General features: G+C 47.6%; 2 protein-coding genes across 8 annotated transcripts in view; one reads left to right on the forward strand and one right to left on the reverse strand.

Moving 5' to 3' along the window:
- Positions 1–9,067, forward strand: ZBTB33 (zinc finger and BTB domain containing 33). 3 transcript variants are annotated; one of them, XM_031602733.2, is made up of 2 exons: positions 1–148; positions 4,340–9,067. In XM_031602733.2, the coding sequence occupies exons 1-2, from the start codon at positions 121–123 to the stop codon at positions 6,367–6,369; spliced, it is 2,058 nt and encodes a 685-aa protein (XP_031458593.2). In that variant the 5' UTR covers positions 1–120; the 3' UTR covers positions 6,370–9,067. The 3 variants fall into 3 exon arrangements, with proteins under 3 accessions (XP_031458593.2, XP_031458595.2, XP_031458594.2); XM_031602735.2 differs by lacking the exon at positions 1–148 and adding an exon at positions 3,371–3,453; XM_031602734.2 differs by lacking the exon at positions 1–148 and adding an exon at positions 3,728–4,231.
- Positions 9,068–9,086: 19 nt separating this feature from the next.
- TMEM255A (transmembrane protein 255A) overlaps positions 9,087–23,516 on the reverse strand; it is a 28,122-nt gene continuing 13,692 nt past the window's right edge. For 2 of the 5 annotated variants that reach the window (XM_090150373.1, XM_031602736.2), the window contains 6 exons: positions 21,518–21,607; positions 19,678–19,740; positions 18,649–18,737; positions 16,388–16,550; positions 15,659–15,802; positions 9,087–12,049 (listed from right to left, as the gene is read on the reverse strand). In XM_090150373.1, the coding sequence (XP_090006499.1) occupies positions 11,891–12,049; positions 15,659–15,802; positions 16,388–16,550; positions 18,649–18,737; positions 19,678–19,740; positions 21,518–21,607 (708 nt within the window). In that variant the 3' untranslated portion in view covers positions 9,087–11,890. The remainder of the gene's footprint in view (positions 12,050–15,658; positions 15,803–16,387; positions 16,551–18,648; positions 18,738–19,677; positions 19,741–21,517; positions 21,608–23,516) is intronic. The other 3 variants (XM_090150374.1, XM_031602738.2, XM_031602737.2) reach the window with 2 other exon arrangements.

Raw genomic sequence — 23,516 nt, forward strand, 5'->3', positions numbered from 1 at the left:
GGAAGCGGGGCAGCCCCGCCCGCGGGGCGCATTGCCCCAGCCGCCCGTGCGGCAACACGGCGCCGCGGCGGCGGCGTTCCCGGCAGCGGCGGGGCTGCTCTTTTGTCGCCGCCCGGCAGCATGGAGGCGCGGGCAGAGCCGCGGCCAGGTAAGGCGGCGCGGGCCCGGAGCCGGGCTGTGCGGCGTGGCGGAGCGGCCGGGGGGGGAACGGATCCCGACGAGGAGGGAGCGAGCGGGCGGAGGGTCTCGCCAGGGCGCGATCCCCGGTGCCGGCTGGCCGCTCTCCCCGCGCTGCTCTCGCGGCGATCCCGGGTCGGTCCGGCCCCCGCCGCTGTCGGACGGCTGTCGGCGTGGGCCGGCCTCGTTCCTCCCCGCACACCGGCTGCCACCGCAGGTCCGTGCCGAGGAGGAAGGCCGCGTCGGCACGGGGACAGGCCGGACGGCGCCGGAGCTTTGCACGGAGCCGCCGCTCCCCGTGCCCGAGCGCCGCCCGCTGCCGCCCGCCCGGCCCGGCCACAGTACGGCTGTTATTTACGCGGCCGCTGCGTGGCTGCCGTTTGCTCGCGGCAGGGTCGTGTGAATGAGACAGGTGGAAGCCTGCGGCGGCTGTCATTCCGCCAGCTGAGGCCGTACTGCGTGGATCCACGCTCACGGATTCGGCCCCAACTCAGCGCCGGGCAGAGCGATGGGTGTCTCCACGTCAGTGCCTGCACTGGCAAAACGAGGACTGGGATATCTGAGTATTGCACAGCTCTGCTGCAGCTGTAAAACGAAGCACTACACACGGGTTATACAATGCATGTGTACACAGCGTGTAACAGCATCTGCAATTACTGCTGCGGCCAGTGGAAAGTGTCACTGGGCTCGAAATTCAGTTGTGTGAGGCTTTATATAATGGAATTGTCAGGAAAAAAGCTTTCTGAAAATCCCTTGATGGATGAATGATGGGAATTGCCATTGTAGACTCCTGCAGAAACGTTTGAAATTCCACAGTGAAATAACTTCTGTGTTCCTGAAAGCAGACTTGGCTTGTTTACTCTTTAATTTGGATTTTATTGAAGTGCCCGAGCAGAAGTTCATTGGTCTATCCATCCAGTGTGATTTATTGTAATGTAAAACACATTTTTCATGACAGAGAACATTTCTCTCTCTCTCTCTCTTTAAAACAAGTCTTTAAAACAAATTTTTGTTCCCACAAGCTTCCATTATAAAAAAAAAAAAGAGGCCTCTTCAGATTGCTTAACTGAGAAGTTGGTGCTGAACTGTGGACCACTTCACTTCCCCTCACAAAAGCTTACACGTCACTTCTCAACATTTGTAGCTCTTTTTTTAGAGTCCCCAGTCCATGCATCATTCCCATGCATGAAAATAAGAGCTGCTTTATAATTGTTACCCGCTTTACCTGAACACCACCTTAAGTTGTATGCTCTTGTCAACGTCTTAGAAGAAGTGCTTCATTTAATTTGTCAATGTATACATTTTTATGTGAGTTAAATCACCAAACGTTTTCTAGGCTAATCTGAAAGAGGCCTTGCTGGGCCAGAGGGTAAGGAGCTCAGAACTCGTTTTTGAGAACTCCAGAGCACTGCTCCTTCCAAATCAGTGCTTGTCTTTCTCTATTGTATATTCTCCTGTTAGTTTTTAGAAAGGCGACTGGCAGTGAGGAAAAGAAATTCCTTAAATCTGAAGGATGAAAGGCTAAAGAATGGTTTAATATGAACCATCAGACATTTTTGGAGGAGAAAAAAATGCTTATGATGTTACTTTTATTGGATATAACTTCCTGTGTAAAGATGACTGAAGACCTGTATCAAAGGAGACAATCAAAGGGAGCGTTGGATGAGGAAGGAGTGCCTGCCTTTCCCCCTGGTTATTCTTTCCTGTTATTCTTTTTCCCTTGCTCAGCTCTCAGGAAAAGCGTAGAAATAAACAGAAACTGGTTTTGTAACATTGTGATCTGAGGCCTCTCTTTAAAGAGGCAATTCTGCTGCAGGCTGTGCAAAGGCAGGGAGTGGGCATGTTAAAGGGGTTTTCTCCCTAGAAAGGCTCCAAAGGCTGGGCAGGACCATTTCATTGCTGATGTGTGTGGTGGGACTGCTGTCATTGGTGCCAGGTGTGCCGATGGTTTCAGTTGGCAGTGACGGAAGGATGCTTCATAGGATTACATAGAATCACAGAATGGCTCGGGTTGGAAGAGACCTCAAGGATCATGAATCTCCAACCCCCTGCCACATGCAGGGCCACCAACCTCCACATTTCAGACCAGACCAGGCTGCCCAGGGCCCCATCCAACCTGGCCTTGAACACCTCCAGGGATGGGGCATCCACAGCCTCTCTGGGCAGCTGTTCCAGCACCTCACTACTTTCATAGTAAAGAATTTACCCTGACATCCAACCTAAATCTCCCTTCCCTCAACTTAAAACCATTTCCCCCTGTTATCTACCCTTTCAAAGAGTTGATTCCCCTCCTGTTTGTAGGCTCCCTTTAGGTACTGAAAGGCTGCAATGAGGTCACCCCACAGCCTTCTTTTCTCCAGGCTGAACAAGCCCAGCTCCCTCAGCCTGTCCTCATAGGGGAGGTGCTCCAGTCCCCTGATCATCTTTGTGGCTCCTCTGGACCCTCTCCAACAGCTCCCTGTCTTTCTTGTACTGGGGGCTCCAGACCTGGACGCAGTACTGCAGCTGGGGCCTCACAAGAGCAGAGTAGAGGGGAACAATCACCTCCCTGTGCCTGCTGCCCACCCCTCTTCTGATGGAGCCCAGGATCCCATTTGCCTTCCGAGCTGCAGGAGCACACTGCTGGCTCACGTTAAGCTCTTCATCCATCAGGGCTTGGCAGATCTGAGTCTTCAGAAACACCCAGAACGCCATGATTTGTAGCCACGGAGTCTGTAGGACCAACAGGAGCAGACGAGGAAGCGCGGACAAAGCGCTGTGATGTCGGTGCTCTGTGAGCGCTGACAAACCGTTTCGAGGAGGCAGCCTGGATGGCCGCCCGCGGGCTGCGCCTGGGAGCCGCTTTGTCTCAGGACGTGCGAGCGCGGCTCCTGCACGGCGCGCTGCAGATGACACGAGTGGGGCCGTGGCTCCTGCCAAGATCCCGGGGCTCTTCGCGGCGCCCGCGCCTCCACAGCTTTGTCGCACGCGACCCGACGCCGGGCAGCGGCCGGGCGGCTCTGGCGAGGCGGCGGGAGCGTCGAGGTCGAGGACGCGATGGAGGCGGCGGCTCCCCGCTCTCGCGGCCCGAGCGCTCCCGAAGCCTGCCGAAGTCGCTCGGGTCGGGGAGCCGGAGGCTGCCGAACGCGCTCGGGCGGAGCGCCGGGCCCGCGGGGCAGGGCAGCGCGCCGCAGCGCCCCCTGTCGGCCGCGCTCGGGGAGCGGCGCCCGAGCCCGAAGAGCGGCGGCTGCGGCGGGGCCGGTGCCCGCGAGCGCGGGGCAGCGCGGCGGGTGCCAGGTAAGGCGGGCCGCGGCCCCGCTCTTCGCGCCGCGGTTCGCCCTTCTCCTCGGCTCCCGCCGCCTCCGGGGGCCGCTCCGCCCGCCTCGCCTCGAGCAGGAAGCGGCGGCGGCGGGCACGGCCTGGCCGCGCGGCGGGGCCCCTTCGGCGCCGGGCGGGCCGCACCCCGGGCCCGCCGTCTGTCAGCGCTGCCCGCGGCCGCCCGGCCCCCAGCTCGTGGGAAACTTGGCCGGGCCGCGGGCGCTCGGGGCCGGGCAGCGAGCAGCCGTCGGCCCGCCCCGCGCCGTGCGGGGCTCCGGGAGCGGGGAGCCGCCGCTCGTGTCCGCTCGCGGCCTTTGAGGCGCCGAGGTCAGGCGGTGCCGGGCCGGTTCTGCACCGCGCCGCGGCCTCCTGCGGGAATGAGCCCGAGCTGCGCGAGGAGGGGCGAAACCGGCGCCCGTGGGGCACGGAGGTGAAGGGCCGGCGGCGCTGCCCGCCCCATCGGGGTGGCTGCCTGCCCCGCTCGCGCTGCGCGGCCCTTCGAGAGCTGCGTGCTCCCGAGCTCCTGGTAACTGCACGGAACGCATTCACGGTGCCTGTAACGTCCAGCCTTTCGGGGAAGCCCAGTCTCGCGTCTTCTTCCTTCTCAAATTTACCTCGTTTGCCGCTCAATCAGAAGCAGGTTTTTCGCCTGGCGCGAGCAGAGGGCATATTTAGGACTGCCCGTGCCTCCTGTGGACAAACACCGCATCTGCACAGCGCCCTGACTACGAGCTTGTGAATAACACCTCACGCTGAGGTTTGTTTTTGCAGAGGATGGACTAAACTGTAAATGCGGAAGTACTGTCATGCAGTTAAAACTCTACATCTGTGGTTTTGCTTGATCTCTGTTACTTTCTTTTTACAGGAATGGAGGGGGAAAAACTGATTTCTGCAACAGACACGCAGTATTCTAGTTCGCTCCTTCAGTCTTTGAACGAACAACGCGGCCATGGGCTTTTCTGTGATGTTACTGTTATCGTGGAGGACCGGAAGTTTCGAGCTCACAGAAACATTCTTTCTGCCTCAAGCACGTATTTCCACCAGCTTTTGTCGGTGGCTGGGCAAGTAATTGAATTGAGCTTTGTGAGAGCTGAGATTTTTGCTGAAATACTTAATTATATGTATAGTTCCAAAATAATCTCTGTTCGAGCCGACTTAATTGATGAATTGATTAAATCGGGACAGCTGTTGGGTGTTAAATTCCTAGCTGATCTGTCCGTAGCTCCATCTGATGGAAGGAGCGTGCCAGGCGAGGTCAAAGATGGTGCTTCAGAAACTTCAGCTTCTGGCCCCACTCAGAAGGATGCTGAAACACAAGTACCTGCCATCAGGCAGGAGGGTCGAGAGGTGACGGGTTGGATGCCGGTTATAACTGAATCGTTCTCTCTACATGGCATAGCCTACGAGACTCCAAAAATAACAGTGACTGATTCAGATGATGATGATGATGTCATCTTTTGCTCTGAGATTGTTCCCCCAAAAGAATGTACTAAAGACGCAAATGCTGCAATCCAGAACCAGCCTTGCCCAAATGCACCTGGAATTTCTGACCAAAAATCGTGTGGCAGTGGTGGCTCCTCGCTCTCGACTAGCGCCACGTCAACTCAAAAACTTACTTCCTCTGCTAATCAGCTGAATCCAAACCAAGCACTGTCAAGTGCTGAATCGCTTGTCCCTGTGACACCGCAGCATTCGACAACTGAGCTCATTTTGCTGAATCGGCCCCCAGTTAACCCCTCAGCCAGTGTCAGCTCCTCACACGTGCTCCCTACAATTAATTTGGTCGAGGAGAGCCAGAAGCCATCTGATAAAGGTCCCTCAACTGAAGTGGAAACAGCTGCTGTTGATGTAGAAGAGGTGGTTGAGGACAGTGATGATGTCATCAGCTCCTCTAGTCCTAGTTCGGTCAGCAACGGCTCTTCGGTTCAGCAGCCTTCTGTACCCAAAGCAGCACCTTGTGAAGGATCAGGAGTACAGAAAAAACAGGTTGTTAAGTTTCCACAAGAACAATCTTCTAAACCTGGAGAATTTAAAATAAAAATCTCAGATGTCCTTACTGGAAACAACAAGGAATTCGGTCCAGGTATAGCATCAAAACATGCAGGAGAAGGGCAGAAAATCATAACGTTAGATACAGCAACTGAAATAGAAGGCTTATCCACAGGCTGCAAGGTATATGCAAATATTGGTGAGGACACTTATGACATAGTCATTCCGATTAAGGATGATCCTGAGGAAGGAAAAGCCAAGCCTGATGAAACCCCTAGAACATCTGATGGCGATTCCTCAAGTAGGAAACGCATGAAAGTAAAGCACGATGACCATTACGAGCTGATCATGGATGGAAGGGTCTACTACATTTGTATTGTATGTAAGAGGTCGTACGTGTGTCTGACGAGTTTACGGAGACATTTTAATGTTCATTCCTGGGAGAAGAAGTATCCGTGTCGATACTGTGATAAAGTTTTCCCTCTTGCAGAATACCGTACGAAGCACGAAATTCACCACACTGGTGAGCGGAGGTACCAGTGCTTGACGTGTGGCAAGTCTTTCATCAACTATCAGATCATGGCCTCACACATAAGATCAGTTCATAGCCAAGACCCTTCAGGAGATACCAAGCTTTATCGACTGCATCCTTGCAAGTCTTTGCAGATCAGACAGTATGCATACATTTCTGATCGCTCGAGCAGCTTACCGGTAATAAACGAGAATAGGATCGTTTATCGTGTTGATGCAGCAAAGAATGGCACTGAAGGAACAACATCTAATTCTCCAGGCAAACAAATGAGCTGGGATGATATTTTTGTTCCACAGGGAAACGATGCAATTTTTAAGCAAAATCAATCAGAGGGTAGTACTGAATTTGAGTTTGTAATACCAGAATCTTATTGACATGCTGGGAAAAGTGAGTACATAGTGCAGGTTTTATAAACAAACTGTTAAAAAACAAATTGTTCAGAGTGAGAACAATGTGAACTTGTTTGACAAAGTCATCAAATGGTAGTGCTTAGATGGGTCGTTAGTAGCTGCAAATAATCTGTGGAAGCAATTCACTGGAAGGTTTACTTGAATACAGATTAAGACATTTCCAAGGAGCTGGCAGTGTTTGCGAGTATGTTCATTTTGATCAGAACGTGAGGATTTGTGGCTGGAAAAAGGTGCAGCTTTCTCCTAACGAGCGAGAAATCTAATTTCTAAAGTAATTCAAGGTATTTCCTATACCCATACTTAGATAACCCCTTTCTTTCATGTTAGCACTTTAATGCTGAATTGTGCTTCATGATTCATGAAGAAAACAGTAAGATTTTCTATGGTAATGTTTTCAATATCGAACCATTGTGTTATTTTTCTGAATAAGTGTTACCACAAGGGTCCAAAATGACTGATCCAGTAGTTTGGAGCAGTGCATTTTTCAACTAGCATCTTAATTGTGCTTTTAAAAGCAGTATGAATCATTTGTCTTCACGCAGGTATTCCTGCCAATGAGAGATGCTCAGTTTGGTCTAACTTGAGCACACTTTTAGTTGTGCTAAGCAGTATGGTAAGTGGGGTAGTCAATGGACCATTCTGTTTCACTCTTTTTGTATCAGGGAAAAAAGTCAGTGCTCAGTAGTGGAGGAATCAAGAACACTCATAAACTTTTTTTTTTTTCCTCTCCATTAAGAAAGGTTTCAGTGTGGTATAAAAAAAAGTAATCCCCATGATACCCAAAGGCTTTGAAATTTACTTAGAATGGAGAAATCCTCCGAGTGCTGCATCAGTGCTGAGGCTGCTGAGGATCTCCTGTATGTCTTTGGTTAGATCTGTAAGTGGAACGGGAATTTTGTTTTTTAATTCTCCCATTTCTGGGGGGTGTAATCTTATGGTAATGATGTAACTGATGTTCAGAAAATGCCTGCCATCCCTCATACTCCACTGTATTATCTCTACAATTGCCTACTTGTCATCTGTTTGCTCTTACTGGCTGCTTCTATTGCTCCTTTTTTTCTCCTTAAATTCTTGGACAGTTAGAAAATAATTAGGAGAAATCCAACAGGAGCAAGAGATGGAGAGCTGAGAAAAACAGCAGTCGTAGCCTAGCACTTCAGATTTAGAGACTTAGTGCATTTTTCTAAATGATGAGATGAAAGCTGTTCAGAAATTCTAGCAGTTACTGAGGAAGACCGTTGTGCATAATTCTAGTTAGTTATCATTGCTCTCATTGCTTAAACCTTTTTATTTTCATGTTTCACATAAGCATCTTGATCCTCTGACTTTCAATGTTAAGATTTTAGACATGCATTTTAGACATGCATGGTATTTAAATGGTGAATGGTTCAAATACAGCTTGAGTTATAAGAAAAGACGCTGGAAAGGTGGGAGAAAGAGGAGAATCTTTACTTTTTACATGTGATACTCAGCACTTCTGTTTTGTAGGCCAAAAATGTTACATGTGTGGTTGTTTTCCAGACCGTGTCACAACCCCTTTGAATGTAAGGGGTTTTGCTTTCAGATGTCACATGTTGGATGTAGTCTGAGACAGCATTTCAGCAGCCTCACAAGAGTTAAGTACTGATTGCCCAGCATAGCTGGCTGCATGTTACATAGGAATGTCTTGAGCTTACCATCATGAAAAAATGCAGTGGTTTTGTTGCGGATGTGACACGTATGGAGTGAAGCACGCGCTGCAAAGTGTGCATTCAGTTGTACTGAAAAACAGTGGCTACAAATATTTGCTGCTGATGTACTAAAAAACTTAAACTGTACCTACTAAAGGTCTCTTTTTGGAGGAAAACTGGAAAATTAGGGCTTTGTAACTGTATTTCTGCTAGAAGACTTGTGTGTGCATGTGTCTCAGGGGCTTCAGTTTTCCTTGGAAGTGATTTTTGAAATCCAAAGTCCAGAGGTCACATAAAGTGGTTTTTTTTTTTTAAGTGCACTATTTATTGATTTGAAAACACATCAGATCCCTTCTTTTTAAACTTTTTTTTACAGGGCCACGAGCATTTGTATTTAGATTTCTGGCTATTGTACTTATATTTGTTTGTTTTTAACATTAAGCTTCCAGATTAACTTAATGAAAGGCGTTACTTGACTCCTAAGAAATTGGCCTTGGGGTAAGGAAAGGAAAAGATTGAATCTGAAAAACCACTTGCATAAAACTCAACTATTTCAGAGGTGCACTAGCAAACCTCATGGCCATTCTCACACAGCTAACAACCCGAATGGATCTGCTGCAAAATGTAATAACGGGGACTGCGTTGGCACTGTATGGTTTCTTTGGAGATTCATACCAGAGCATTCCAGTAAATGAATGAAATAAAAAAATGGAGATTAAAAAAATTGGCTGCTCATTTATTTTGTACCGTTAAGGCATGCAGCTCAGGAAAAGATGCAGAAGTTAACAATTACACAGAGCATTGAGTTTGACAGCTATTACCTATGAACTGTTCCATGTGAAACACTGCTAACTTTTGCCACGTCTGAAATGTATATACTTGTACAGTCTTTCTTTAACATACTTTTTAAAGTTGCGTTCTACTTTTCATTAATCAATACTTGATATTAGTTCTTAGAGCTTTCTATGGCAAAAATAAAAAGTTTAATTCTAGAGATGTGCAGCATGCTTCTTTTCAGTGACAGATCAACTCAACAGATCAACTCGTCAGAGGAGCAGCAGTTCACACCACTGCTCTGCTCCATCCGAACAGCAGGGCATGCCCTACAGGTTGCTTCTGGGGGGAATGCTTTGCTTTCTTGTTTGGGTAGGGCTGCTAAACAGTGAAGCTGGAGGAGCACCTGGGGCTTAACAGAATTAAAGAAAAAACATCAACACTGTGGTAGAACCACCAGTTTCCCAATACAGCAAATACTGTTTGTTGTTAAAGAGATTCAGTTAAACCGAATTCCTCAATGAATGCTGAAGGTGCTGACAAAACACGAAACTTGCTAAAACACAGAATGCAGCTTATGAACACTTACAAAAGTCACACCAGTTTATTTGACCTTGGTAAAGTAATAAAAGGGTACAGATGGTTCACAGTTCTACATTCCTGTAAGAAATGATGACCACAGTGCAGAAGGTTGCATTCACATGAAACACTTATTTTACTTGAGCAGAAGGAAACATGTAATTCAACAGAAAAATCAAACAGGTAATTTTTAAAACGTGACAACGGCCTCATCGTATTACAGTGAATTTAAAGCAGCAATGTACTTTTTGCTTAAATATTCCTTAGAAAACAAGAATTCTGATCATTAATTTCCTAATTTCAGTGTTTCTTGTCAAGTCAAACCCGATAACACAATTGTTTCCATATTGTTTCTCTGCCTCTCAGTTCTGTTACTCTCCAGAACTGCCTCTGTCCTGCCCTGTGGTGCCCCGGCCCCCCGAGCCCTGCTCAGCAGACAGGCACAAACGGTGTCATGTTTGTTGGCACTGGGACAGTACTGGACCTCCCATTTCAAAGATACAGCAATATCAAATTTTCTGATTTAAGTGAATGTGGCTTTCAAATTCCAGGTTTGTGGGTAGATTTGAAATCGCACACAATCTCTTGAACAAGATTTCACTCAGAAAAATATAATATAAAATGGATGAGACTCTAATATGTTGTTTTCAGTATGTAGATTTCCAAGAGCTGCGCTTGAACTATCTGCTGTAAAACAGAATGCCAGCAGGATGTGTTCTGCACACACCACTGCTTCAAATCCTGTGATTGTACTCCTTTCCCCAGCTACTTTTTTCACTTGTTGCTGGAGAAAAGTGCCATCCTTGAGCTGGCTAACATACTGATTAGCAGTGGACAGTGGAATGAGAAGGTTAACACACAGACTAGCCTACAGGCTTCGCAAATGCATAGTATTGAAAACAGCATTATAAAGTGTGGTGTACTTTGAGAAGTGAGATCAGGGACTTCAGCGTTCATTTTCCATTTTGACAGCTTTCATTTTCTTTCAGATTAAAAGTAGAGAGAGGTCACAGCTTAATATGTAACTGTGGATTTTTTCCCTGGCACGTGGACCAATTTTCTATTCTGCACACCAGATTGAGCTGTTCGGTATTTTCTTGTCTGCACCAAAGCTGAATGTAAATGTAGGCAACTTGGGATTAGGGCCAGCAATCTGATGCAAAGGAAAGTCCATTTTTAGGAAACAAGGAATAAGATGTCAATACCTCCTTTTTCTCTCTGAAGCAAGCAGTTGGGAATGCTCCGGCTGAGCAGCTCAGATCTAAACGCCGTCATCTGAGGTCACTTACTGGAGTAGAACCACACTTTACAGGACACTGTGTCACGTAACAAAGCTGACCTTCTTTTGTAATGCAGGACGCATGCAAAATCTGTTGGAATCTAGATCAATCAGCACAGTCATCAGCTGAAGATTAAATGAAAGTCACAACGATAATTGCAAATTCCTATCAGCTTCATCCTATATTACACGGTGTTGAATTTTATCCATGTGAGACTTACATCTTGGAGAACTAGTCGTGGAAATTCCATATGTGCAGCCCATAACACAGCTACTAAGACACTGCTTATTCAAGGTGCTGATTCAACCCGTTAAAAAAGTTAAAATTACAAGCTTAAAACAAAATCCTAACCAAGCAGAAGGAAAGATAAAGTGTATCCACTGCATTGTTTCAATGACTTGTGGGCAGTTTCTGAAGATTTAGGCAGTGCAGCCACCCAGACGGTTTGACTTCGGCATCATGACATAGAATTCGGAAGACAGACAACTGCATTTCACCTTCTATCTTAAGAAACGTCCTCAAATAAATCAGCTAATAGAGCTTATTAAAGCTTTTTCCCTAATAAATAAATAAATAAATAAAGATTCCAGTTGTTCTGCGAGACACATAAGAAAACACCCAATGAAGCTACCTCTATTTATTAATTTTAAAGACATCATCCTGGCTCCTCACTAGGGTTTCTATCCCATAGACTGTAACCAAGTGATGTGAACCAAGCTCTGCAGCCCCACAAAATCCCCAAAGACTGGTGGCCAAAGGCCAAACAAAACAAGCATCAGGTTGAGCTGTCTGCAAGCACCCTCACCTCGAGCAGAATGATACTCCTAGGCAGCTGTGGATCTTGGCTACCCTCACTTCAGCTTGGCTCAAGATGGAGTAAGGCAGACCAGAATCTATCGTCTGCGCTTTATTAAAAACCAAGGACTCCATGACCCTCACTGTAAAATGAGGAGGTTGCAATTTAGGTCCCCTGGAAAACATCAGCAGTATGTCCCCTTCCTTGCACCCCACTGTTAAACCTCTGAAATAAGTCTCACAAGAACGAATCGTTCAATCAAGTATTCATGTTTGCAATTATCTTCTGTGTCTACTCCCCCCCCTTCCTCCCACAGTAAGATATAAACACAAAATGTTCACAATCATTTCAGTGGCAAGTACTTCGCTCTTCTTTCCCCTCGTTCTTTACGGTGTATAAGGTGGTGGCTTTTCAAAAGGTGGAAAATACGGTGGTGAGTACCGAGGAGGAGCGTTGGAGGACCACATGTAGCTGGGAGATGGTGACACAGACTGCGGGTCGTCCGAGAGGCCAGAGGGAGTGGAGGCTGGGAACACACTGGAATGCTGCAGGAAGGAAGCAAGAATGCTGTAACATCTCCAGTTGTGAAGGGCAGTGATAAAACAGGATTACACCACAGAGCAGAGGAAGATTATGGCCGCAAGTTGGACCAGAGGAGGTTTAGGTTAGACTTAAGGAGGAACTTTTTCTCTCAGAGAGTGGTCAGGCACTGGAATGGCTGCACAGGGAGGTGGTGGAGTCACCATCTCTGGCAGTGTTCAAGAGGCATGTGGACGAGGAGCTGCGAGATCTGGTTTACTGCTTGTGGTAGCAGTGGCAGTGTGAAGACAGTTGGGCTAGATGATCTTATAGGTTGTTTCCAACCTTGTGATTCTATGATTCTATGATTTATATTTCAAGACTCAGTTCTGCAAAGCGTGCAGACATACATGCGAGTATCTGAATCACTTGTGCTCAAGGTAAGCACAGTCACAGTGCTGCATAATGAAACTCCTGAGACCTGAAATGGAAGGAGCATTCTGGTTCTCTCCATTGCTTCTGCTGTGCACCTGCTTGCATCTCATGTAGCCTGGACAACCAAAAAATGATGAGGCTCTTTCATATCTCAGTTTTTTTGTATCAGCCACTGGTAACAAACAGGCTGCAGAGAGTTTCTTTTTGCCCTGGTTTTTATCATTAATTAAAATAATAATAATGGCAGCAAACAGTTTATTCCATCAGTAAGTAAAAAGCTTCAAAAGGTTTTACATAGGAAACGTGTACATGCCTGAAAATTACTTCTTCGTGCTCTCCAGAATACCTTTGTTCTCCACTGTACCTTGGGCTGTATGATGCTGGCACTGCCACAGAGCTGTGACCATGTCACGTTCTGTCCAGAAATAGGCCAGACAAATTAATTCTGAACAGGTAATGAAATACTGACACTTCCATTGCTCTCCTGGCCGTAACGCACCGTAATTTTACCCCTGACAAGCACGTTCCTGGGCTGAGCCTTGCGTTCCTGACTGCCACCTGGCCCATGCTAAGGCAGTGCTCACAGAGCAGCCTGGGCAAGGCGCTGGGCCCCACTCCCAGCACTCTGCACTCTTGAGGAGAAACACATTCCTGCTCAGAGCCAGGCACTGAGCCCCTTGTGCTGCCCTGGACGTGGCTCATCCTTTGAGTGCGGGCATGCGCTGCCAACTCTGAGCAGCAGGCTGCAGAAGGAAGGATGCACTGTTGAGGAGCCCACAGCAGAGCATGGCTCTCTCACCTGCCAGGCTGAGCTGCAAACAGTATTTGAGGTTGGATTTTATCTCGGCAGTGCTTTTTTGAAACCCTGCACCACATCTCTAAAACTGACCCATGACAGCTTATTCTGTGGCTATATAACCCACAAAAACCAGCTTGGCCACCTAGAAGCCCACAGCAAGTCCCACAGATCACTCCTGTTGGAAAAAACACGGCAACTTTTCCAACACACGCTCACCCCACCGGTGCAGCCCCACCTGCAGAGACATTTGTTTGGACAGATGCTGAGCTGCACAGCGGACACCAACCAGCAAAGCCAGCCCACCAAGCATCTGAGTGCTGCTGCCTGGCAACAGCCCGGGGCTGGGAGGAGAGCTGCCTTTGTTGCCTCTGCAGAGCTGGCCTGGCTCTGGCGTCAGGCTGCTGCCTGGCCCTGCTAATGCATCCAGCCGTTGGGAAGACGGTGCTCATTTCCCTCTATTAATGGGAGATCTGGGGCAGAACATGCCACTGCTGCTGGTGTGAAGTGAGCCCGTCTGCACCCTCTCACAGAAGGCAAAATGCCACGGGGCAGAGATGCACTCAGCTAACTGCTCCTGGCCACCAAACCACACAAAGAGAGGCACAGCACGCAGCCTGCTGCCACTCCAGTGGGTTTCCTCCTGCCCAGTTCCTGTCCCGGCCCATCGCAGAGCCCTTGTCACCATGCAGCACAGTGCCAGCAGATGACAATTGCCACAGCACTGGCTGTTGCTAACTCCCATCGACTTGTGCTCTTCCAAAAACCAGAGAGCTAGTTCTGCCATCTTACTGTTGTGTGAGAAAGCAGAGATGCAGAGTCACAAACTCCCAAAGAAATCCAGGACTTTTTTTTTCTTGGAAAAAATGGGTGAATGACTGGGAAGTTCTGAATGAGGCAATTCTTGCATCGAAGAAAATGTAGCCTCTGATAGGGACTGGAGAAGCAAGGAAGCAAGGCTGGGCCTGCTCCATGCACAACCACAGGGACAGCAGGGCAGAAGGCAGCAAGGTGGCAAAGACACTGCTCAGATCAGACAAGAGAAAGAGCATCCACTACCAGAGGCCTCAGCTGATGTTCCCATGCTGGCTCCCAAATTTCCTGGAGAAAAGCAAGGCTCAGACTTAGAACAGCATCAGAGAGTGAGACCTGGCTATTTTAAATTTAGATTACCTTAATTGCTGACCAGCTTTTGTGTCAGCTCCTAAGCCAACACCTGTGGTATCACAGCAGTGAGACACAGGGGCTTTCATCTGGTGGCTGAGATGTGAGCACTAGGAGAGCCCCAGCAGTGGTTTTGGTTGAAAAGCAAGGCAAATCCACCCATGCTGCTCTGCTGTTGGGGCTGCAGCACAGACAGGCACAGAATGAAACAGTGCTTATTATCAGCAGTGTCTGGCAAATGGACTTCATAGAGAAGCTTGCTTAGGTAATATGCTGAGGTTGGAATCTCTACAGCAGGAAAAAGTTACACAACACTGCTGACTGCCTTGGGTTGCACTAACCTCGAAAATGAGTCAAAAGTCTGTACAGATAAGTCCCAGGAATTCTGATGTTCAAGTATTTCTGGGATGTTCTGACAACAACGTTGCTCAGTGGCCTTAGCAATAAAACCAAATCTGTTTAGATGGAAGATACCTTTAGTGCACAGCTCTTATGACATAGATTGTGGCTATTGCAGACCAGATCTCATAGCTGACATCCAAGAACTTAAGCTCTCGTTAATTAAAAAAGGTCCCCAGCTGTGATAGTCACAAAGAAAATGTGAAGTTAACACCTCCACTCTGGTAACATCCAGTTGAAAGAAGAGCTGAGGTGAAACAATCTCATCTATTTCAACAAGTGAAAACTGACGTTGACAGCAAGATTCAAATGAAATCACTGTTTCTAGCAGCAAAGTTCCATGACTCAGAACAGAGATTACAGCAGCAGTGGTGTCTGCAGGGACTGTTCTTAGACCAGCTGAAGCGCGTGGGAAAAACAGAAGAGCTTTTCAATCAATACGTGTTTTTGAGAGCTCAAAGAGCTTTCTTCCAACAGTTGATCTATTTCTCTCAGGCACAGCAGTTAGCCTAATAAAAACTAGCACCTGAACACCTCGCTTTGTCTTTATCATCAGTGCACAGCAGGTGCCAGAGGCAGTGCCTATTTTTAATGTGGCCTCTACTGGTGAACAACAGGGGAAGCAGGCAGCATGCCCTACTGCCTTCTTTTCAAGGAGAGCTTGTTGTCTTAGTAAAAGAGAGTGCTGCCAAGCACCAGTGGCTAGAAGGAAAGCTTTGGTATTCTTTGCATGAACAGGAAAATTAAAGTGTGTAAATGATTGAAAGACAGGCCTCCAGAGTCCTGCAGACTGCATTTAACTTTCCAGCAAAAAAAGAAAACAAACTATAACATTCTGTACCTGAAAGTCGTATGCAGAGTAGGGAGGCAGGTGAGGAGTGCTGTGGTAGTAGGTGTTGTAAGATGTCACCTGTGGCCTTGAGTAATAGGACACTGTAGGATGTGCATTTTCAACCGTGCAGTTCAGCGTAGGCAGGGAAGGTGTCTGTTAAAACAAAGAGAGCATCTCAGCCACTAACCCAGACAACTTCAGTCACCAAGACCAGACAGCTGAATGAACACAGGAATAATTAGAGGAGCAGAGTGTGTCTTTTAGATGGAGCTCAACTCTGTCCCAGAACAAGTCTGGCAACAGCTTGGTGCATGCTACTACTAAAACAAAAAGACTATTCAGACTGCGTCTTCACAATCAGGAGGAAGAACCCAACTAGTGCTATGAAATCAACAGCTCATGAACAACCAGTACACATTTCCTTGTAGAAGGTCAATGCTATGAAAAGGAACATCTGGTTTAAACAAAAAGTTCATTCGTATTCACCCTGGTATTGCAACACCTGTGGAAAGGTTCCTTTTGAAAACAAAGTCTATATTTCTGTTCACCTTTTCTAATTGTGTTCAGGTACTCGTTTTTACTTTCTCCTTACTGTTCTTTCATGCCCTTCTTCCTGGCCAGACTGCAATGATGCAAAGATCATTTGCACAGAAATACCAACAGTTGTTTTCATGATTATTTTAAAAAGGCAATTTGATTTATTTGTTTTAATGCATAGAGAAACTGGTACCATCTTACCATGTCTTTAAAACCTCCAAGTATCGCTGCTGTAATGATCCCCAGGAATAGCCCCACTATGTTCAAAATTGTTGCTGACCAAAGTAAGTGGTAAAGATGGATGATGTCCTGGCAGCTGCTGACATCAATGTATTCATAGTATCCTCCAGAAATCTCTACTCTGCTGGATAAGGGGAAAAAAAAAAAAGGTTAAAAAATGCACCACACAATAAAACCTAAACACTTCCAATGGACAGTAAAATGCTGTCTGCAATTTAATGATAGTCTGGACCTGACCACTGAGATGGGAGCAGGGATAAAGCCTGCTAAATCCCACTCTTGTGGCATCTAAGATCTCCCTGCATGGTAACAGCAGAAGAGACGGCCTGATATGTTGTGAAACGAAGAAGTCCTGCCAGCTCTACTAGTATCAAACTGCCCTTGAGTCTGGATCTGCCTCTTATTTCCATCACCTGAAATCTCCAGAGACAGTCCTTTATCCTGGAGGCTTCCCAAGGACAGATCTGACCTGGAATAACATAGAGAAACCAGTCCATGTCTCAAGAAAGGGCCACACTGCAGGCTTCTCACGGCCACACAAGCAGGTAGATGGGTGGAATGCAGGACAGCATGGCTGGCCTCCAATCACCAAGCACATCTGTCTCAGCCTCCCTTACTCAAATGCTCATCCTTTCCATCTCTACCGTGGCATGGGCTGGCAGGATTCTTATGCAAGAGCCTTCTCCTTACCTCATCACTTACTTTCCAGATCACAGTGGAGGAGACAACAATTTCAAGCAGAATAGAGGCAGAGATTAACCGAGTGGCTTGGCTGCAAAGCCCTGCACGACAGCCTGAATGACTTGAACTAGATAATGTGAGCACAGACCTGGACAGTCTTTAACACCACAGCCTGCATGTACTGCCTGCAGAGCCCATTCTTATGCAGATGTGAAAGAGTGTACTGTTCTCAGTGAACCCTGCTTCATCACCAAGGACATTCAGCACCAAAGATAAAAGGCTTTGAAAAATACTGTAACGATAAAGAATCCTGTGTGGGGTTCAACGTGGAAGGACTTGCCCAAGGTTGCTGCAGCTGGGGCTCTCAGCATCAGGAGGCACACAAGGCTGCTGTCACTTCTGTAATTTCCACCCCATACACAATAAAGTAGCTAACCAGCCTTGAGTGTCTGTGCCTTTTCCACTGAGATCCCAAAAGAACCAGCACCTCCTCAGTGAAAGCACTTGTGTGGCAGCAAGCAAGATTAAGTCTGAAATAATTGCTTTAAAATAGGGGAAAATAGGTCAGAGGCAGAACCCTCAACCTGGCTGACTGGGAAAAAATCCACCCAGTAATACAGAACAGTTAGATTTTTCTGTTCCGATCACTTCTATGTCATTCCCCTCATTTAGTAAAAATGAATTATGTTCTGCGAATTCTTATACAGAAACAACATACTACAGAAACCAGGGATTATCCTTCCCAGCACCCAAAACCACCCTTTCCTAATAAAATCTTTTGATCTCCTACCATCACAGCCAGTGATTTGAGTGGGGGCCAGCCCACAAGAAATATTAACCCTGACACAGCCCTAGGCAAGAGCCAGCACTTAGAAAATCATTTATTCTCTGCTGACACACACCAGACACTCTAAATGACTTAAGCAGTATGTGTGCTGAGGTTAGTTCAAGCACAGTAGCCAGATCTAGCAACAGCAAGATCACTGTGCAGGGGTGCTCTATTGATAATCACTCTTCCAATTCATCCTTGCACAGTGCTGTGACACTCATTTATAAGCATGCAGTTAGCACTAGCTTGTGAACACTCCTCCCTGTTACTGGAATGAAGAACAAAACAATGAGGAAAATGAGGAAGAACAGTGTCCCAGTTTTCATAACTATCTTCTAAAATTAAATAAAATCCAATAAACGAGCAGTGCCAACAGATAAGGAAGGTTAGGGTGAAGTACATAAGGGGAAAAAAAGGGAGGAAGGCCAATAATGGAAGTAATGGGAACTCTCACCCACTCTTCCAGCTGGGCTGGCCTGAAGCGTGCTTATACGTAGTTGGCATGACTTCAGCACAATTCATGTACCCCTCTACTTGGTCCCTTTCTGACTAGGAGTCCTCATGGCAAACAACTGTCACTTTGGTTCCCCTCCCACAGCAGCTGTCATTAATCAATACTCCGGTCCGGCGTTATCCTGGCCCTTCAGAAACCCACAAACCACCACACTGCCTGCTCTCCCCGTGCCAGGAATGGTGTTTCTAGCTTACTCACTTTCCACAGTTGTACAGGTCACAGCAGAAGCAGGTGTTGGTTTTTATTTTCGGTGTGCACGGTGCACGACGTTGTGGGTGACAGACTGCCTGTGTGGATTCAGAAGAAATACAAAGTACATATGGACACAATCACCAAACAATTCCTGCTGCTATTTGGCCTGCTCTATGTGTAATTTTTCACTGATCCAAAGATCAGCCCCAGGGAGATCTTTTTTTCCTTATCTTGCAACACAGTCTTACAAAGAAGAAAGTCTGGAATAAAGATGCATGGCAGTAGAGCAGATCAGCCCCATCCTTCCACCATGGGGAAGTCACAGATAAGCACATACCTGCGTAGGAAGTGGGTTGTGCAACTCCTGTGAACAGATAAGGCACTGCTGAAGAAAGGCTTCCCCAGATGGCAAATTAGAGCAGGGAATTATTATGAGGCTGACACTGAGAGAAAGATTCCCATACTGGAAAAGACAGAGACTGACTGCCTGTGGGTAGTATCACCAAAACTAACCTGGACAGTCTTTTGGCCAAAAAGAGAATGGACCCCACCTGTGCCATGGCATAATATTTTATTTGCACCTCTGACATTTTAAGGTGAAACAGTTATTCCTAACTCCTCAGAAACGTGGGAGTAAATCTAGAGGGACTCTCAGCACAGAGCACAGGAAGTCAATAGTGTCCATATGCACTAACATGGCATGAACACCCATCCTCACAGGGCTTCTCTGTGGAGAAGACACAAGCAGGAATTACTGCTGTCTGGACTCTGAATCCACATTCTGTTCTGGTAATTTGTGTGCAGGTGAAGATTGACAGAAATCAGTGTGTTTTCCTCTCCCACCCCCTCCTTTTTTTTCCTGCCTGCTCCTTTCCAGGCACATCAGTACCACTGGTGGAGGAGAGCAGCCCTGGCTCCCAGCTGCTGCTGACTGCAGAGCTCTGGAGATGGTGGCAGCAGCCTGGTGGGGGGCTTCTGCACCTGCAAGGTGAAGCCAGCCCTGCGAGGAGGCAGCACAGCCCAACCTGCTCTCACCTCTGGTGGTGTGGTGCTCTTGGAGTAGTACTGGCATCGTCCTGCATACAGTGGCCGCAGGTCCTGCCAAAAGAAGAGCACCAGGTTTAATGCCCCAGCAAAAACCAAACCTGCTGGCCTTTGGGCCAGGCTTCAGATTGGCCCTGCTCTGCCTCAACATCCAGCCATTGCAGCCACCACCCCAGCCCTCAAGAGCTTCTGGATGCAGTGCTGTGGGGTGCATGTCTGTGGCAACTACGTGGGAGCAGCAGCTCTTAAGCCAGCCTCACCCAGGCAGGGCTTCTGCCCCGCAAGGAATAAATTATTCATTCATTTCTCATATCCACAGAGGCCTCCTGGGGCCACCTAAAGTGTTTCCAAGGGCTCTTCATGCTGAATCATTACAATTTATCATCAAATTGTCGGGAAATCTGTCCTTCTGGGCTCCTGAGTGAATGGTGGGAAACCTCTGGAGGATTAGGGACGGCTCAGCTCACAAACAAACACATTACCTTCTCGCTCACGGGCAGCCTGCTTCCCAAAATGCAATGCTGAATTCCCACCGCAGTGAGGGCAGGCAGTGGCAGCTCCCTCATTTGTGCACACCAGCTGTGGGGACGCCCCGTGTCCCAGCCGTCCTGCTCTGCTCTGCGGGTGTCACCCAGCACACAGAGCCCCAGAGGGAACGCTATGTGCTTGGGTGCTGGGAGCACGTCTCTGGCCAGACGGTGACATTCTTGGGTGGTTAGGAGGTGAAGCGAGGCCAAAAGCACACCCGTTAATCAAGAGGCAGAAACCAGAGCCCTCGCTGCTCTGCCACAGACGCACAAGCATGCTGGCAGCAGTAGGACCGAGTGCCCACTCACATCATCAGCCAGCCTGTCAGGACAGCGCCCCGAATCTCAGAGCCAACCTGCGGGGCTCCACTCCACATGGCCAGGATCAGCCAGGAGTTGGATGAGCCTCATCGTTTTATCAGTGCTCACACTTCACAAGCCCCTGAAAGGGGTCAGAGGTGGTCACGGCTTGCTTGTCAACAATGGGGACCTACCACACACCTGCAGAGCTCCATCTGCCCTGCAAGCAAACCTGGCCGTCCCACTGCCTTTCTACTGCTTGAACAAACCGAGGCAGGAAAGAGGAGTCTGCTTTACAACAAAGAACAAAGAGCCGATGGTAACTGTGACATCCTGACATTTCTTTCCATTCTGATTACAAATAAACTCAAAATGAGTCTTTTAAATCTCATTTTGCAACAATAAATTATTTTTTTAAGAAAAGCCATCAAACACCAACGTTGTGGGAAAAAGAAAATCTGCAGTTCTAAGTTTCAACTTAAAACTTCAAACGGGATGATGTTTTTTTCCATTGTTATACTAATAGCTGAAGTTTTTGCATGTCCCTCTGTACTACTGACCGGTCGTGACCGCAGCAGGACTTGGAGCCCAGGGAAATCACTTCCTGTTTGTACTGAAGCCCTCAAAGAGCTTTGTACCCAATGGCTTCCCTCAACTACAGCACCCAGCAGTTCAATCAGCATTAGAAGCTCCTGCTAACACAACATGCAAAGTCAGACATGCAACTGTTCCTACCTTGTCACCTGGCACCAGCTAATTCAGTAAACACATGAAGCATACACAGAAGAACTAAAGCAATGTTTTAACATCTTAATGCTTACTGCTCATCTCAGGATATTTTTGTAAAGCTGACACGTTTTTCTACATTTTGCAATTTAAACCAGTATTCAGCACACGACATGTATTTACAGAGTTGGATGTGGTCTGATGTGGGATGTGAACACATCACCTGTTTTCCTAGAGTAAAAGTACTGCAGGATTCTGGTTTTCCTGGAAGCACTTACTATGTGTCTGGCAGCAAAGACACCATCTACTATGGCACAGCAGAATGCAGCAATGACGCCAAAGCTGATGAAGACGATCGATGCAACCAGCTAAGGAAGGAAAACAAAGCAAAGCGTCATGTGCTTCTCCACAACCAAACATTTTGCGTCCTTTCCACACGGATACAGAAACCACAGTCAATAAGTCCTCAAGCAATCAATGACCCAAATGTTTGCACAGACTGGTCTCATTGAAGTCAATGGGATGTGTGTCTCAGAGGTGCCTGTTCTCCCACGGAGGTAGAGGCAAGGCAGCAGGAGCAGCACAGTCGTGCCAGACAACTTGATATTGTAATATAAGATCTTCCATGACTCCAAAGTGCTAAATTTAGGCTGACCATACACCTCCTCTTCTGGCTGCTGCTTGTCCTTAACTCTTCCCTGCAGAGAAAAGAGGAATTTCTTCTCCCTGCAACCCAGAGAGCTGCAGGCAATCTGCTCATATGAATGTTCCTCTGGCCATCTCAGCCCACCAGCCACAGTGGCTTCTGTTTCTGGTACTGTCAGTTAGTTACAACAGCCACACTGTTTCTCTGTCATAACCAGTGAAACCACAAAAGGGGGGAAAGTGAGCACAGCTTCTTACAATCCCAGTAGAAGGAATGTTTTTCTACAGCTTTGGTTATTCTGTAATGAGTTTCTCTCTGTGCTTTCCTGCACTTCATGCATACATGGAAGGATATCCTCCCTTAAAAGCATAACCCTTGGAGACAGGAAGTGAGCCAAACACTTTGTACACACAATTAGGTTATTTGTCCTCTCCACTGGCAGATAGGAATTGCTAACACAGTTATTTAAAATGATACAGAGTTAATTATGATACTTTTATAACAGCCTCATTAGGATCCAAGGATCTAGTGTCAGAAATGCGTTTGCCACCCTCGCATATGCCAATTTCCTCTCCCTGAGCTGGAGAAAGAAAAGCCTGAAGTCAGCTACACTGAGTAGCATTCAGACAAGACAAACCAGGCTTGGATAACGTAGGAACCCTAAAATAGGCAGGTTCCGCTCTGAAGCTGCCTTTGGACAACGTTACAGCGACACAAGGTTTGTCAAGCTGGTAGTAATGGCTTTCCTATGGCATGAGCGGCTGTCACACAGCATCACAAAGTGCTGACTTTCAGCTGGCAAAGCACTGACCACGCAGCTCCACAAAAGGCAGGGCTGTCCTCATTGCTGGCACCACCATGCTCTCCCTTGCTCTGCTGAGTGCAAGGCGCAGACACGCGGCACGAAAGCCAATCTGCTGGGGTGGGAGAAAGGGGAGCTGGCTATTTCTGTCTGCAGACTGGAGAGAATTCAAACTCAGGTCAGTTCTCCCTTTGGCCAAGTTGGCATGCTCAGGTCCTCGTGCTCCCCAGCCACCTCCTGGGCAGAAACAGGCACAGGAACATGGCTGCAGAAGTTGCTTTTAGCTCATCCTGACATCACCACGAGTGACTGAGTAATGAGCAACGCACTCTGTCTTAAAGAAGGGCTCTGGTGAAGTCCACTAAAAATTAAAGCATTCTGCACTGCCTGTGGTACTATGGAAATACATAATGGGCAAGACTGCCCACTGTAAAATTAAGCACCCCTGGTTGAAGCAAGATATGAATAAAATATGGAGACCGTGAGCAATAGCTACTGCGTGTCCTCTACTGTCAGGGCAGACTCACGCCAGCCTGCAAACAGGCAGCAGTAACGCAATCCTTGCAAAGCTGGGTCACACATGCTTTTTAGGACATGATGACAGAGATGAGAATAACAGACATTGGCTATCCAGGGCCCTTTGGAATAAACAAACAAGCCAGGTGAGAGCCACGCTGTCTTTTACAGAATCACAGAATGGCCTGGGTTGGAAGGGACCTCAAGGATCATGAGTCTCCAACCCCCCTGCCACATGCAGGGCCACCAACCTCCTCATTTCATACCAGACCAGGCTGCCCAGGGCCCCATCCAACCTGGCCTTGAACACCTC

This window comes from Phasianus colchicus, chromosome 14, assembly GCF_987193195.1.
Source record: "Phasianus colchicus chromosome 14, bPhaCol1.hap1.1, whole genome shotgun sequence".
NCBI lineage: Eukaryota > Metazoa > Chordata > Aves > Galliformes > Phasianidae > Phasianus > Phasianus colchicus.

What these genes read in the sequence shown, in the direction of transcription:
- ZBTB33 (XM_031602733.2), top strand. Translation starts at nt 121, where the DNA reads ATGGAGGCGCGGGCAGAGCCGCGGCCAG. An exon ending in GCGGGCAGAGCCGCGGCCAG is followed by an intron (nt 149 to 4,339) that starts GTAAGGCGGCGC and finishes TTCTTTTTACAG; the next exon opens with GAATGGAGGGGGAAAAACTG.